General features: G+C 37.5%; 2 protein-coding genes across 4 annotated transcripts in view; one reads left to right on the top strand and one right to left on the bottom strand.

Annotated features, from left to right (window-relative positions):
* Positions 1-955, bottom strand: part of LOC121826472 (cytochrome P450 3A4-like) — a 157,653-nt gene extending 156,698 nt beyond the window's left edge. Inside the window, exon 1 of the mRNA XM_076560651.1 lies at positions 847-955. Within this exon, the coding sequence (XP_076416766.1) occupies positions 847-917 (71 nt within the window). The 5' untranslated portion in view covers positions 918-955. The remainder of the gene's footprint in view (positions 1-846) is intronic.
* Positions 956-10,542: 9,587 nt separating this feature from the next.
* LOC121826497 (cytochrome P450 3A13-like) overlaps positions 10,543-17,187 on the top strand; it is a 52,208-nt gene continuing 45,563 nt past the window's right edge. For 2 of the 3 annotated variants that reach the window (XM_076560625.1, XM_076560627.1), the window contains exons 1-2: positions 10,551-10,708; positions 12,390-12,483. In XM_076560625.1, coding sequence (XP_076416740.1) covers positions 10,638-10,708; positions 12,390-12,483 — 165 coding nt within the window. In that variant the 5' untranslated portion in view covers positions 10,551-10,637. Of the gene's footprint in view, positions 10,709-12,389; positions 12,484-17,187 lie in introns of all 3 variants that reach the window. The other variant, XM_076560626.1, reaches the window with a different exon arrangement.

Here is a 17,187-nt window from a genome sequence, read left to right as displayed (position 1 = left end):
GCATAAGGCATGCATGTGATACACATAATACATTCATGCAGATCATTCATAGGGGCAGTATAAAAATAAATATTTATTTTTAAAATAGTGATGTTGCAAGTCATCAGTTCAGGTGTGGGGTTTTGATGTTACAGTTGCCTTTGAGGCATTCATGCTCATGGAAGTAGCCTTTCAAACAAAGTCCTGTGATAAACTCATAAACTCATGTCTCTCCAGGCAGACTTTGTAGGATTGGCTATATTAATCTGACAATTGTGTCCTACTGAGGACAAGGTTATTTGCTCCAATCTTTCCAGAAATGTTGAAAAGCACCATGTAGTACCCAAATGAACTAATGAACTACATAAAGCATTCTTTCTTTATCCTGGTTCTTCCTATACACTAGACTGCAAAATGGCAGCTTTCTATACTGAAATGATCAGTTACAAGGTAGTTGGTTATTATGTCAATAATCCAAGAATCTCTGTGACAATACTCTCTGGAAAGGCAGGTCTGAGTCTAAATAATCACTAATATCTCCTGTGTAGTTTCTCTCATTGGAAGTTCTAGGTCCTTCAAACTTTTCTACTGCAAAATGACACATAAATGATAAAACTAATGAGAGAAAACAAACCAAGAGACAGCCTTCTCCTGATTGTGCACAGCATTGTCTACTTAACAACAGTTGAGAACATTTGCCTGAAAAGCAACATGAATTAAATGGTTTAGTTTACAGCCAAAATGTGTTCAGCTAGGGGTATGAATTTCCATTGGATTATACCTTTTGGCATTCTGACAGGGAAAAGGGGCCAGAAAATCATCCCAACTGTAAGGCCACAAAGAAGAGGCATCCAGCCAATTACTCACAGGTAGAGGAGCACCAGGATGGTAGCCAGCAGTGCCCATGTTTCCATGGCAAAGTTTGGAAACAAGTCCATTGCTCTTTTCCTTCAAGAAATTTCTCTATGACTTTTCCTAGTAGGTGAGGCCATGAGTTCTCCTTCTGAGTCCAGGTGTGAATCTGTGAAGACAATCTGCAGTATTTATGTGATAGGAAAGTGGGTGGAGCAGTCACTATTGTGAATAAAATGACCAACCGAGTATCTATCACGGGTATAGAGTATGAGTGTCCTCTTCAGTTGACAGAAGTTGATAGTTCACAGTAACATGCATTTTGACTTTTCAAAGTTAATTTTATGTAATAAGTTAATAAATAAATAAATAAACCAATATGCTTGGTAAGATCAGAGGTCATGGATGTTTACCAGAAATGGAATAGAATAGGTAGCATTTAATTTCCTTTAATATTTCTGTGGCTGTCATAACTGCAAAACATTTTAAAACACAAACTCCATCTATAAATCCCTACAGATGTGTATTCTTATCACTGGGATCCTTTTGTGCCATAGAATATTAACTATATTTTATAACCATTTTGGCAAAAACATCACTTCATCCCTTCATAATAAATGAAAAATGTTCCATGTATTTCTTCTTTTTTCATTTATCTTTTTGTTTTTTGGGGGAAAGTCTCTGTTTTTAGCTCTGGGTTCTATGGAAAACACTCTGCAGGCCAGGTTAGCCTCAAACTCACAAAGGTCCATCTGCTTCTATCTCTTCAGTACTGGGATTAAAGGCATTGTGACACCAATTTCAGGTCTATACCTTTCTTTTCTTGTGTTTTTTCCACCATTAACGGTTTCTATACATATTGTCTTTACACAAGGATATTATTAAAGGAAATAATCTTGGTATTGTTGATCATTATGTTCCCAGTCCCTGTGTCAGGTAAATGAACTACAGATATGTTGAGAGGCAACAAATTATGTTAATGTTACCTCAGCACTTCCATTTTGGAGTAGTTTGAACAAAGGAAAGGCCAAGCTTGATCTCTCTCCACTCCTCCCAACCTATGTATCTGTCTGTGTCCACTATGTTATGGTTTATCTGTAATCTGTGCATGTAAATCTGACTGTATATACTACTTATGTATGTAACGCATCAAAGAACTTAGCTCTGTATTTATCTGACATTGCAGATGACATGGCAAAGAGAGAATGACAGATTCCTTAGAGAAATCTTTAGCAGAGATTACAGAGTAGGAAATAATTTAGAGACCCCCCAAAACCCTGAAACGCCCAGAAAACAAAAAAAAGCACTTCAAAAACAAACATACACTAGCAAGCTATATTGATGTGTTGATTTCATCATTTATGGTGGAATATAGGGTTGCTTTCTACCTGTTGGCTACTTTCAGCAAATGATTACCACAACCCACACATACAGACATACATTATTCTGAGTCAGGATCATGTGGATGCATAATTTAAGAAAAAAGCTGTGCATTGCTTAGGTTGTAAAATCTCATTGTATGCAAATCCATGGTAAATAAATTTGGGTGTAATGTTATTCTCTTAGAGGCAGGTTAAACAAACAGGGAGAGTGCACTGTAGAGTATCAGGATAAGTCTTAAGTGATCCCAATGTATATAATTAAAAAGGCTCTAGGGTCCATCAGAAGTTCAGTCCCTTATAAGGTTCTAAGATAACTAGAATTATATCCATACATAGTCCCAATTTGACTGAACATCCAAAAAGATTGGTGATTGAGTTGGAGGTGTTTTTAAATCACAATGTGATATCCAGGTGACGGTGGCATATACCTTTAATCCCAGCACTAGAGAGGCAGAATCGCGCGGATCTCTCCTACTTCGAGGCCACCCTGATCTACAGAGCAAGATCCAGGACAGGCACCAAAAACCACATGGAGAAACATTGTCTCAAAAAACAAAAAAAAAAATCATGATGGAGAGAGGACCTTGGAAACTATGATGATGGTTGTCCCCTATATGACCTCTGAGCTTACAAGGTAGTGCCAATACTTAAAATTTGAGTCATGTAGATATATGTTTAACCATGATATACTTATGTTATAATGTATATGTATAACATTTTTAATACAAATATTGACAACTACAAGAAATAATCCAGGGAGATAACTGGAGGGAAGAATATAACATATAAATTCAGAGCATAAATTCCCTCCACTTGCCATTTTATTTTAAACTTTTAGGTTAACACTTGATGGTCCTATTCCTAGAGTTAATATACAATACGACATTCTAACCTTGAGTTTTAATGTTACTGAGGAACTCACCAGGTTTTGCAAATAACAATCATCAGCAACATGGGTAACGGGCAAATCAAGTTCCACATGATCTTTCTTGAACTATAAACAGTGAGCAGTGAGGTCGCTCAGAGGGGGAGGATAGCCTACTATCACAGCTCCCTGACAAGACTCTCTGACCTTTCCTGTCGCTCAGACTGAAAATTGTACACAGCTTCCCAGGTGTAGCATTTGGCCTGGAAAGATGGCTCAGCAGCTAACAGCATTTGCTGCTCTTGCAGAGGACCCAGGTTCTGTTCCCAGGCAGGAAATCACTGCTCACAATGGTCTACAGTTACAGTCCCTGGGAATCCAATGACTTTTCTTTACTTAGATCCACATCAGACATGCATGGAATACACATACATACATGCATGCCAAACATTCATATGCACAAAATGAAAAGTAAATATATTTTAAAGATACAGCTTTTGTGAGTCATCCTCTGTTCAGGTGTGTGGCTTTAAAGCTGCAACTGCCTTTGAACCGTTCATGCTCCTGCAAGCAATCTTTTAAACAAATTACTGTAATAACCTCATAAACTCATGTCTCTTCATGGTGGACTTTGGAACAGTGGCTACCATGATCTGTCAATTGTTTCCTATTGAGGTCAAAGGGTATTTGCTCTAATCTTTCCCCAAAAACTCAAATTGTGACATGTATTACCCAAATGGTCACCATGGTCTTGGTGTCTCTTCACAGAAATTGAGACCGTAATTAAGACACAGATGCACATACATATATAAATATATATTCACCTCTGTACTCACTCAAATATTCATGTATACTATTAAGTATACATGAATACAAAACATTCATATGCACAAAATGAAAAATAACTATATACTTTAAAGATACAGATTTTTTGAGTCAGATGACTCACTGTCCAGATATGGGGATATGATGCTGCAGCTACCTTTGAATGATTCATGATCATGCAAGTAATATTTCAAAAAAATTCCTATGATAACTTTATAACCTCATGACTCCTCAAGATGGAATTTGGGGAATGGCTACATTGATCTGTCAACTCTGTCCTACTGAGATGATTGCTCCCATCTTTCACAGAAATGTCTAATAGAACTATCTGTTACCCACATGAACTTACAAGAGGATGAACCACAGAAAGCATCATTTCTATGTACTCTTTCTTCCTAGACCCTAGAAGGCAAAGTGGCAGCTTTCTATACCCAGATGATCTGTCACAAGGCATTGAATTATTAATTATGTAGGTAATCCAACCAAATCTATGATAATACACTCTGGAAGAGCAGGCCTGATTGTAAGTATATCTCAAGTGTAGTGTCCCTCATTGAGAGTTCTAGGGACCTCAAACCTTCCTATTGCAAAGTGACAGACAAATGATAAGACAATGACAGAAAACAAACCAAGAGAAACAGCTGACTGACTATAATCGTTTTAAGCCTTCTCCTGAGTGTCCACAGTATTGGTGCCTTATCAAGAGTTGAGGACATATGGCTGAAAAGCACAGTGAATTATGTGGTTTAGTTCACAGAAGATATGTGTTCAGCTATGGGAGTATGAATGTCCTTTTAGTTTTCTGACAGGGAAAAAGAGCCTGAGAATCATCCCAACACTAAAGCCACAATGAGAGGCATCAGCCAGTTAACCACAGGTAGAGGAGTCATAGGAAATTTGCCAGCAGTGCCCATGCTTCCATGGAAAATTTTGGAATCAGGTCCATTGCTCTTTTCCTTAAAGAAATCTGCTCTCTGACTTTTCAGTATAGGTGAGGAATTCAGTTCTTCTGATTCCATGTGTGAATTCATGAAGCCAATCTGCAGTATTTGTCAGCTGGTAAAGGGGGTGGAGCAGCCACTACTGCCAGTAGAAAGACAACTGTGTATCTATCATGGGTATGGAGAATATGAGTATCCTCTTTGTCAGTAGTTGATAGTTCATGATAACATGCATTTTTACTTTTTCATACTTAAATTTATGTAGGAAATTAAATATGGAAACATATTCTTGATAAGATGGGTGTCATGGATTTTAACCAGAAATGACAAGAATGGGTGACATTAGACTATCTTTAATATTTTTGCTACTGTCTTAATTGAAAAAAACAGTAAGTCTTTGCACAGAAGCTCCATGTATAAATCTTTATACATGTGTATTTCTACCTATGGAATGCTTTTGTACGATAGAAGGTGAACTATGGATTTACATCATTTTGGCAAAAACTTCTTTCATTCCTTCATAAACTATGAAATTCTATGAATTTCTTTTTCTTTTCTTTTTTCTAGCTTGTTTGGCAGAGGGCACAGAGTTTCTCTGTGTGCAGCTCTGGCTTTCCTAGAACTCACTTTGTAGAACAGGCTAGTCTTGAACTCATAGAGATCCACCTGCCTCTACCTCCTAAGAGCTAGGACTAAAGGCATTGCACCACCAATGCCTGGCTCCATGCTTTTCTTCCCATCATTGAGTGGTCCTGTTCATATTCTCCTTACATAACATTATTATTAAGGAAATAGTCTGGGCATTACTGACTATCATCTTTCCCTGGGTCAGTGAAATGAATGCCAAGAGGCACCAAATGGTGTTAGTGTCAACTCAGCACTCCCCTTTGGAGTAGTTTGACAAAGAGAAAGTTCAAGCTCTGTCTTTCCATTCATGCATCCCATGGTCCTCTTTGTGCAGTATGTGATTGTCTATCTGTATTCTGTGCATGTGAATGTGACTGTTCCTATTGCTTATACAAGTGTCCCATCAAAGCACTTAGCCTTGTATTTATTGCACATTACAGAAAACATGGCACAACAAAGTGATAATGACAGATTCTTTAGAGAAATCTTTAGCAGAGTTTACAGAGAAAGAACTAATTTAGTGATGTCAACAAACCCTGAAACACCCAGAAAACAAAAAAAAGCACTGCAAAAACAAGCATACACTAGCAAGCTATATCTATGTTTATTGTGTCATTTATGGTGTATATTTGTTTGTAGGGTGGATTCTTACCTTTTGGCTGCTTTCAGGAAATGACTACCACAACCCATACATACAGACATGCATTACTCCATGTCAGGATCATGGGGGGCTACAAAATGTAAGATAAAAAAATTAGCTTAGGTCCCAAAAGCTCTTTGTATGGGAATCCAAGGTAAGTAAGTTAGCTGTAATGTTCTTCTCTTATAGTCAGGTTAAGCAAACAGGATGTGTGCACAGTAGGTTATCAGAGCATGTCTTACATGATGCCAATAATTTACATGGCTCTCAGGTTCATCAAGATTTCAGTGTTTTATAAAATTGTAAGATAACTAGAATTGTATCAAAACACAATCCCAATCAAATTGAACATCCAATTAGGGTGGTGAAGTTGGTGGGAGGTGTTTTTCAGTCAAGAAAGAGTTTATGATGGTCCACTAAAGGGTATGCTCTCTATAGAGGACATAACTAATGAGTTCATTGATGATAAATTCACAGGATAAAAAAAAACCTTAGATATATCACACTATGGTGATTGCCACTGTCACGTGTGAACTCAAATCACAATGATAATGGGACGAAAAGAATCACACAGTAGGGTCTGGGAGATACCATCATGGTTCAGAGCTCTTGGTGCTCTTGTAGAGGACCCATTTGGTTTCCCAACTTGCAACCCTCTTTAACACCATTTGCAGTGAATCTGACATACCCTACTCATTTCCACATCCACAAAGCATCCATGTAGTGCACAGACGTACACTTAGGCAAAATACTCATACAAGACATCCTGAGTAAACTGCCCAGTCTGGTTAGAGTCAGATACTCTCTGACTATATATATATATATATATATATATATATATATATATATATATATATATATATATATATATATAATCACTTGCTTAGAGTTTGCACATAATATGGATCTAATAAGAAAAGCTTTTATATTTGCAGTCTTTTCAGAAGGTGTATTATAAAAATATATTTAACTCAAAATAATAATTAAAAGATGCCAGTGGCCATGTCAGAGGAGCAGCAGATGGCAATTGACTTCAGAGTGCCAGCCAACCAGAAGGCAAATCCTGATGGGTGAATTTCAGATATGCAAGGGTTCTAGACCACAGACAGCTGAATGTCTTTAGCCTGCCTCTGCTGTGCCTTCACGTTTGCTGTTGCCATCTTTCTCTGGTGTCTGGCATGGGGTGAATGGGTATGGAGAGATCACCACTACTTGTAATGCAGTGTATTTATCTCATGGCAATAACCCATTCTATTGGCAATTTTACTGTGGATTATTATGAAGATTATGTCCTCCTAAGCTGTTCTGTTTGGTGAAGCAGAGGCTGCAGAGGATAAAATAAAACAAGGAAGTGTCACAGAGTTAGAACACATGAGTTCCTATTGAAAAGTCATATAGACTCTGACTTAGGTTAAAGAAGAAAAAATGATTTCTAGGAGCCATGTTTGCTGGAATTCTTTTAATCCTAACGTTCAGAGATGTATTCCTAAGTTTTGGTGTGCATCACCGCTGAAACAGTTTTAGATGCCTTCAGGTAGATTAAGATATTGTGATAATAGCTTGGAGGTTAGGAATCAAAAAACAAAGCAGCCCAATTATTATTTGCTGGTGTACTTTCCTTGTGAGGATCGGATGGTGATCAAAGATGATGGTTAATTCCTTACACCCATTCCTGCCCCCAATCTACTGATATAAAAAGCTATTGATGAGTTGGTATGCACTTTAAAATTTTAAAGTAGAGCTGACTGATTTTTTTCATATATTAAAGATTAAGCTTGTGATTCCTTTCGGATTCCTTATAAGATTACCTTTCAAGAAAATAACAAAATGACTGGTTTTTTCTTTGCAGCTGTGAATCACAGCCTTCCAGTAAAGGAAGTAGCTGAGAAAAACACCCTTGCTTGCTTATACTCTGTAAATCTATAACAAGTTGTTTGAGTGTAAATGTCTGTGGGCTCATGGGGATAACTATTTTTCATCAGTGTTATATAAAATGTTTAATCGTGTTAGGGATATGGATAACATGCTAATTTTAACTTTTATTCATTTTAATCATTCACTTTAAATAGATGTAACTAGCTGGGTGGTAGTGACACACACATTTATTCCTAGCACTAGGGAGGCAGAGTTTGTGAAACTCTGTGTTGTCAAGGCCAACCTGGTCTACAGAGTGAGATCCAGGGAAGGTACCAAAACTACACTGAGAAATCCTGTCTCAAAAAACTGCAAAAAAATAGGTATAACCACAGTGTAATTTCTATATTGCCTGAAAGATTAATGTTGGAGTATATAAGCTGTAGAAAAAAAGTAAACAGAATACAGAATTAGAACAAAAAAAGAAGAATAAAAGGGTCTGAAGGAATCCTTCAAGAGAGTGTATAAGTGTCCTTTCCCTTACTCCATCAGATAAAATAAGTCATAGTACACCAACTCTTTTTATTCCCTTTGAGCCCTGTGCTTCTAGAAGTTGGTGTCAAAGGCAGCAATATTTATTTTAAGATATTTTTATATTTAACATTTTTTTGACTCATGAATCTACTTCTTTTATCATATCTTCAATGTCTGAGGTTCTTTCTTCAATATCTTCTGTTCTATTGGTCATGCTTGTATCTGTAGTAGCTGCTCACTTACCCAGATTTTCATTTCCTGAATTTCCTCAGTTTGTGCTTTCTTTATTGCTTCTATTTTAATTTTCATGCCCTGAATAGTTTCCTTCACCTAACTGTTTATTTTATCTTGACTTTCTTGGCATTCTTTAAGGGATTTGTAGATTTCCTCTAATTTGGTTGTCTTTTTATTAATTTTTATTAATTTCTTTAATGGAGTTTCCATTTCCTCTTTAAGGACCTCTGTCATCTTCATGAAGTTGTTTTTAAGGACATTTTCATATGCTTCTGCTGTTGTAGAATGTTCATGTCTTTTTTTAATGGATAGCCGGGCTCTGGTAATACCATATTGCCCTGTCTATTGTTGATTTTATATTAATACTGACATTTAGTTATCTGGGTTTGTGTTGATTAGTTCTAGTCCCTGATTTCTGAGTTTGTCTTTGTTAGGTGGTGTTTTGTTCCTTGGTTTCTGTATCCTCTTTGGTTTTCTAGTCTTTGAGACCTGGATTTCTGGTCTAGTTGGGAGTCTCTGTTTAAATGTTAGTTTCTTTGTGGTTAGCTTGGCATTTGCTGAAGTAGGTGTGCCTCTGTCCTGATTGGTGTGGTGTGCACCATAAATAATGACTTAAGTCATTGATTTTTGGCTACATCTGTATTTGGAAACCACTGTAGAGCTTTTAAAGCCACATTCTGGCCAAAGATGTCTGTTTTAGTTCACAGACATGAGTGTAGCTACAAATCACAATATCAGAGGAAGCACCCCCAGCTATTTATTTATTTATTTGTTTGTTTGTATGCTTGTTTGTTCATTGTTTGGGGGGATTTTTAACACAGGGTTTCTCTGTGTAAATTTGTTGCCTGTCCCATATCTCTCTGTGTAGACCAGGCTGGCCTCAAACTCACAAAGATTTGCCTGGCTTTGCCTCCCCAGTACTGGGATTAAAGGTATGTGCCACAGCCACCAAGTGCACCACAAGCTTTTTAATAATAGTTTTCATTTGTAAGGATTGGATGGAGAACATGGTGTTTAAAAATTGACCCAGATGCATTATAATACATAAGGTGTACATCCTGTTACAAAAGCCAACAAACCTAATCCAAACTCTTCATGTTGCTGGCTAGTAAATCATATAGTTAAGAAAATATTTTGCTGCATTATAGATTGACATGAAGCAAATAAACCCCAACCCTCAGGAAGTGTTGGTGATCATTTCTAAAGCAAACATCATAAAATATTATCACTTAAAGTAGAAATAAGTGAAGTCAACTACACATAACAGAACTGGAACCATAGTAAAAGGAAATGTGCTGCTGGAGCTGTGTCATTGTCTCAACAACAGAAATGAGGTGAGTAGAGTTTAAGAGAAGTGTCTTACTGACTCGCACACTGAATATTTTTTGCCTGTACATAACTGCACAATGCAAATACAGGAAATTTAGACCTCAAAATCCCAATCTAGTAAATTGAGCATAACTAGAAACCCTTGTTCTCTGTGTGGTAATAAAACTGTACTCTCAAATGGGTCAGCCACATTTGGTGTTACTCAGTGACCTGATGAGTACAAGTCCATCCCTTCTAATATTGACAACTACAAGAAATTATCCAGAGAGATAACTGGTGGGCAGAACATAACATAAAAATTCAGAGCATTAATTCCCTCCACTTGCTATTTTATTTTTAACTTTTAGGTTAACACTTGGTGGTCCTGTTCCTAGAGTTAATATGTAATACAAATTTCTAACCTTGAGTTTGAATGTTACTGAGTAACTCACCAGGGTTAGCAAATATGCAATCATCAGCAATACGGGTAACCTGTAATGCAAAGTCCACATGATCCCTCTTGAGCTATAAACAGTGATCTCGTGTCCTCACCTACTGGGAAAAGTCAGAGAGAGATTTCTTGAAGGAAAAGAGCAATGGACCTGATTCCAAACTTTTCCATGGAAGCATGGACACTTCTGGCTGCCTTCCTGATGCTCCTCTACCTGTGAGTAAATGGTAGAATGCCTCTCCTTTGTGGCCTTAGAGTTAGGATGATTCTTGGGCCATTTTCCACTGTCAGAAAACCAAAAGAGATAATGCAATGGAAATTCATACACCCATAGCCAAACACATTTCTAATGTAACCTAAACGATTTAACTCACTGTGCTTTTCAGACAAATGTTTTCAACTACTGTTAAATATCCAACACTGGGAGACAATCTGGAGCAGGCTTAAAATGATTACAGTTCGCTGTTTCTCTTATTTTATTTTCTGTCATTAGTTTGTCACATTGTATAGGAAGGTGTGCAGAATATTGAACCCACAATGAGAGAAACTACACCTGAGATAATAATGATTACTTAGACTCAGACCTGTCTGTCCAGAGAGTATTGTCACCAACATTGTTGGGTTACTGACAGTAAACAAAGAGCTGTGGCTGATCATCTAAGTACAGAAACCTGCCTTTGTGCTGTCTAGGGTCTAGGAAGAAACAGGACAGAGAAATGATGCTTTATGGAGTTCATTGCCTCATGAGTTCATGGATAACACAATGAGCTATTTGAGTTTTCTGGGAAAGATGGGAACAAATATCCTTTGACCTCAGTAGGGAACAATTGACAGATCAATGTAGCCATTCCTCCCAAGTCCACCTCAGAGAGACATGAGTTTATGAAGTTACCACAGGAATGTGTTTGACAGGTTATTGCAGGAGCATGAATGACTCAAAGGCAACTGCAGCATCAAAACCCCACACCTGAACTCCCAAATTTGGTATCCTAAAATATATTTTTATATTGCCCCTATGAATATTTTGCATGAATGTATGTATGCATGTCACATGTATGCCTGATGCCCATGTAAGTAAAAACAAGGCATTGGATTCTCAGGTAGTGGAATTATAAACTGTTATTAGCTGTCATTTGGGGACTAGGAAACCAACCTGAATAATCTGAAAGAGCAGAAATTGCTCTGACCTGCTGAGCCATCTCCCCAGTCCAAAAACTGCACCTGGGAAGCTCTGCACAGTTTTCAGTCTGAGGGACAGGAAAGGTCAGAGAGTCTTGTCGTGGGGCTCTGCTGGTGGATTGTCTTCCCGCTCTGAGTAACCTCACTGTTCACTGCTTACTTAATGTTGAGGCAGATTCATGTACACCTTGAATTGCAGGTTACTCACACTGATGATGTGTGTTTACTTCTAAGTCTGGAGAGTCCTTCAGCAGCATTCAACCTCAAGTTTATTAAGTTTTATTACATATTAACTCTGAGACTGAGACCATCAAGTAATAACCAAAAAGTTTATAGTAAGATGGTATATGAAGGGGATTATTTCCGTGAATTTTTATGTTATAGTCTGCCCACCTCTCCCCTCAGTGGATAAATTCTGGTAGTTTTCAATATTTGCATCCAAGTATATAGATATATGATAGATAGATAGATAAATAGATAGATAGATAGATAGATAGATAGATAGATAGATAGATGATAGATAGATAGATAAATAGATATGTGTGTATCTACTCATATAAAATATTGCATCAATAATATATATATAAGTTAGTGTGTATATGTATATATGTATATTTTATATAATGTGGGAATATATGTATGATGTATATGTATGAATATGAATAATTATGTGTATGATTAACAAACTCAAGAGCTGATTTTCTCCTCCATGTTTTAGGTATGGAACCTCTTCTCATGGACTTTTTAAGAAGCTAGGGATTCCTGGCCCCAAACCTCTGCCTTTTGTTGGGACGATGCTTAACTATAGGAGGGTGAGTGGTTTTGGGTTCCCTACTTTGCTTCTTGTAACTGTGTTACTTATACAAATGTCATTAAACCCAATGTCAGTTCATCCATTCAAATGGACATTGGGATTAATTGTAAGGCTTTCAGTTTGTAGAATTGTTTTTGTCACACCCAGATCAATGCCAGGTTACCCTGGATTCAACTAACATGTGTTTGTGACCTCAGGTTTGTGGCAGATCAGGAATGACTTCAGGTTTGCATCAGGTCAGGTGAGGACTGCAACTGTTGCCACACTTGGACCTGAGGCTAAAATGCTGATGTGTAACAGACTTTGGGAGCATCAAACATTTTGTTTCTTTTTTAGTACAGATTCAAGAAAAGTACAGTTATTCTTAATAGTATTTAAAGAAATACATGTAAGGTGACTGAGTAGCACCTCATCAACCTGTGTGATTTATTCACATCTGAGTTCAGTAATGACATTTATACTTCTTGCTGAGTATCTCTGGAACATGCCTATCAGGAGAAGCATAGTATTTTTGGGATATATGCACATACTTGAATCCTCAATTGAACTGTTTAATCTCCTTATTACTTCCAAGGGTCTAGCTGAGCTTTTACCACCTACAAGAAAGATTTGCCTTTATTCCTTTTCAATTCAAGGTAGAATTATATGCATGACTCTAAACAGCAAGAATGTGGGAGATGAGATGATGTTGCCCATGAACCTCAGATATTTAACCAGATTGTGAGATTTGTTTAATGAACAGAAGCAAAATCACTTATACAAATCACTAGTAAAATCTTGATTTGACAAATCTGATATATATATATATATATATATATATATAATGTAATTTATAATATGTACAAATGCATACATATACACATATACATGTACCTAGGTACTGTGAATTTACACAGATATTTCTGGATGCTTTCTAAAGGATGGACTCCTGGCCTGTCCTTCCTGAGCTCATGCCCAGGGGCATTGCCTACAGGATGGCTGCACTCTTGGCAGATTTGCTTTTCAGGATGTTCAACGTTTACTTACTAGATCATAATTTTTCAAAATCAAGGACTCTGTTGCTTAAGTTTCTAAGATTTCCATGCTTTCTGCCCCCATTTGAACAAGCAATAACTTCTTTATCATTTTTGAATTAACTCTTTTTTAGGTATTCTTTGAAATAAATGTCGTGGGTTTTGTGTTTGTATCAAGCAGTGTCTCCTGTAGACAAGACTGGTCTCAAACTTGCTGTTGAGACGATGACCACAGATTACTTAATCTCCTCACTCAGTGTTGTGCATACCATGATATCTTATTTGTAGGTGACTAGTTCCCAATTCCATGGCTGAGGATGTACTTTGCTGACCCAAACTTATAGGAATAAAATTACCAAAAGGTGGGATTTTGAGAAGGAGGACCAAAGGAGAGAAATAAAATAGACTGACACATGGGACATAGATGTCTTACATAAGCTCATGACTTATGCCAAGGAAGTTTATTAATCAGCATAGCTTTTTACAGGGGGAATTGACCAAGGTGATCTGAGAGTTAAGTCAGAAAATTTTGGCAAAGAGAATCCAGGATGCCTCAAACACTGCTGCCTCATAACTGATTACCACAATCCAGGGAAAAGAGTAGGGTTGCCAGAAACTGCAACCAAAATTTCCTAGAGGCTCTGGCTCCAGACCCAGAGAGGAGCTTTGCAAATCTGTTCCTGGAATGCCACAGAACTGTCATACCTTTTGTCCTTTGCAAAGGTGTCTGAGAAAACTTTGGATTAGTCTGCAACAAAGAGTACCTCCTCTCCACTTTTTACATTTCATGGCCAGATGAGTTATTTGTGTTGAAATGTGTAAGAGCCACAGATAACCTTTAAACAAGCAAATGCTTCCTAATGTTGTTAGACGAATTACTAACACTAAATAATCTGAGGATAATAGTGAACAAATGTTTGCCAATGTTAAGGAAATTACATATGGCAGTTTGTGTAATAAATCCTTGGCTGGCTCCAAAGGGAATTGAATGTGTGATGAGCATGGCACCTGTCAGTAACTATTTGCTTGATGGTTAGGAAATCTTAAATAACATTCTAATGTGGCCATATTCCCTGCAAATATTTTTAATTCTCTTCCATTTCCATTCATGTTCATCATAATTTAAAGGAACATTATGGATGTATCTAAAGCCAGCATGATACTGTAAAAGTGATTAGCATTGCATTGTTTGTACTGTATCTCTTAGGCTCAATATACAAACTTTTAAAGAATTTAATTTAGCTTCTAGTTGTTGTGTTCATTTTTATGTATATTCACCAAAGCTCCGGAAATATTATAAGGAATCTGATTAACAAAATGGGCAGTTTACACTAGTTGGGCAAGGGCCAATGTGGAAGCAGCTTCTGACTTGATAGCTGTAAGTATTGCAATTAATTATAGCTAAACTAAAATCTAGAAATATTTTTTTAGCACAAGGCTGATGTAGTTCAATAAGAGCATATTGTCCAATGTCACCATACTTAAAGTATCATTATGAACCACAGAAAAAAAACCAGTTAAAGTAAAAGAAGGCTCCCATGAGCAAAGGCATCTACACAGTTAGTGAGGATGGAAGTATCACATGTAATTTTGAAGTGATCTGCCTTTCTTTAACAGAGGGACTCTCAGTCAGTTATGTGTATGGAGGGTTAAGACAAGCAGTGAGGTCAAATATAAAATGATATGCATACCATGGTTAGTCATTTTCTCTAAAAATTCCATAGGTCACCCCATTATCTAGGACAGTGGCTCACAGCCTAATGTCTTGTTCATCTGAAGATAGTGTAAATAAACAGTGGCCAATGAGAGGATTCTAGGAAGTTATCTTCATACAGACCAGGTGAGCACCACTAAGACAAGTCAACCAGCTCCTCAGATCATCCATTCAGAGGCAAGAGGTTCTTTAGAATCATGGAACAAGCCACTCAAGTGGAATTCCATTCTGAATCAGGGCACAGGAAAAATCACTGCATTCTTAGAAATGTCAATCCAATGGGGTAACTTATGGGCGATCAGAATGAGGAATAATTTGATGATGCTTGATTTTTGATCCCATGTGGACCCTTGACTATAGGCTTTGCCACTCACTCACATGAGAAGAACATGGTCATACTGTCCCACCAATGACAAACAAATAGGAATAATTTATGGTATAACAAAACAGTTAAGATGTGCCAGGCACCACAGGTGAAACATCAGATTGTAAAATAACTAGCACACCATTAGTAAATTCTCTAGTAGGCAGGTCTTCCCATGTGACTGGATGGGCCAAAGGGAGTGTAAGCCATACAGGCCCAGAAGTCTTCTGCACTTTCTACATGTTTGGCAGGGAGTAATGCCAAAATTGCTAAAATAAATTGAATGTGAATAACAGGCTTCCATGTCTCCTTGACCACTCATATTCACTCTACAGTGAGGTGTTTAATCTGTCCCCAAGTTGTGAGTGGGCCCTGTAATACCAAGTGGACTGCAAGGGGTGAACTGGACTGCATGCTGCCTTCAAAGTCATCATCCTCTGCATCCTTACCTTCTGTCCCCTGTACTACAGCAGATGGCTTCATAGCCTGGGAATGTAAGACAAGGCACTTCAGGACCCAGTAAGATCTATCAGCTTCCTGTGTGAAAATAAAAAGATCCTCTCTACCTGAGCACAAGGTCAGAATCACACCATTCCCATATAGCAGGAACTTTGTACAAAAGGTCTCCTTCTTAAGCATGTCTACTCATAAATGCCCTGCTCCAGTTAATCCTTTTTGTTCTCTTCTCAAAAATAATTAAAAAGTACAATTTAGAAGATTTGTAGAAGTAAGAAGGTATATGTACTCCCACTTTTTATTTTTTCAATCAAAACTTTAATAGAACCATGTACAATTTCTCATCTTTGAGGAATACAAGAGAGGCCAGTTTTATGTATAATGCATAATGTAGCACAAAATTCCTTAAAGGAGCTGGGCGGTGGTGGCTTACACCTTTAATCCCAGCACTTGGAAGGCAGAGCCAGGTGGATCTTTGTGAGTTTGAGGACAGCCTCATGTACAGAGCGAGATCCAGGAATAGAGCAAAGTACGCAGAGATACCCTGTCTTGAAAACAAATCCTTATTGGCATCAGAAGTGTATTCTGGAGCATTAATTTTTTTTAACACTTTGGAAGGGTGAGCTATAAAAAATGATTACCAGCAATGAGTAATCCAATGCTTATCAGCTTTTTCAGTTAATAGGATAGACATGAGGAGGAACCCAGAATAAATGTCATGCTAACATGAATGTATTTAAGGCTGCCAAAAAATTGAAATGCCTGTAACACCCAATAAGGTAGTAAGCACTGGAGATTTACACCATAACATGGAGAAGGCAGACAGGTTACACAAGCAGAAAGGTTACAATTTGTCATATTGATCTCTAGATAACTGTCAATGGGGCTGAGGCATAGCACAGTGCTGATAATAAATTGCATGAGACAATAGCTAGCTTAAACCAAGCAGTCTCAGAAACCATCTGAATAAAATAAGGCAAACCTGGATCTACAGCTTGATTCCCTTTTTCCAAATGACCAGAAAGACTGTAGTGTGCCTGAAAGTATTGGAGAAATTAAGGAACCTCCTGGTTCTGACAGTTGTTTGGCATGCTGAAACAAGTGAAACATTTCTTCATCCTCAGTCTGTTCAATAAGAGCACCAAGAAGTATTTG

The sequence above is a fragment of the Peromyscus maniculatus genome, chromosome 23 (genome assembly GCF_049852395.1).
Source record: "Peromyscus maniculatus bairdii isolate BWxNUB_F1_BW_parent chromosome 23, HU_Pman_BW_mat_3.1, whole genome shotgun sequence".
Taxonomy (NCBI): Eukaryota; Metazoa; Chordata; class Mammalia; order Rodentia; family Cricetidae; genus Peromyscus; species Peromyscus maniculatus.
This window is presented reverse-complemented; position numbering and strand designations above follow the sequence as displayed.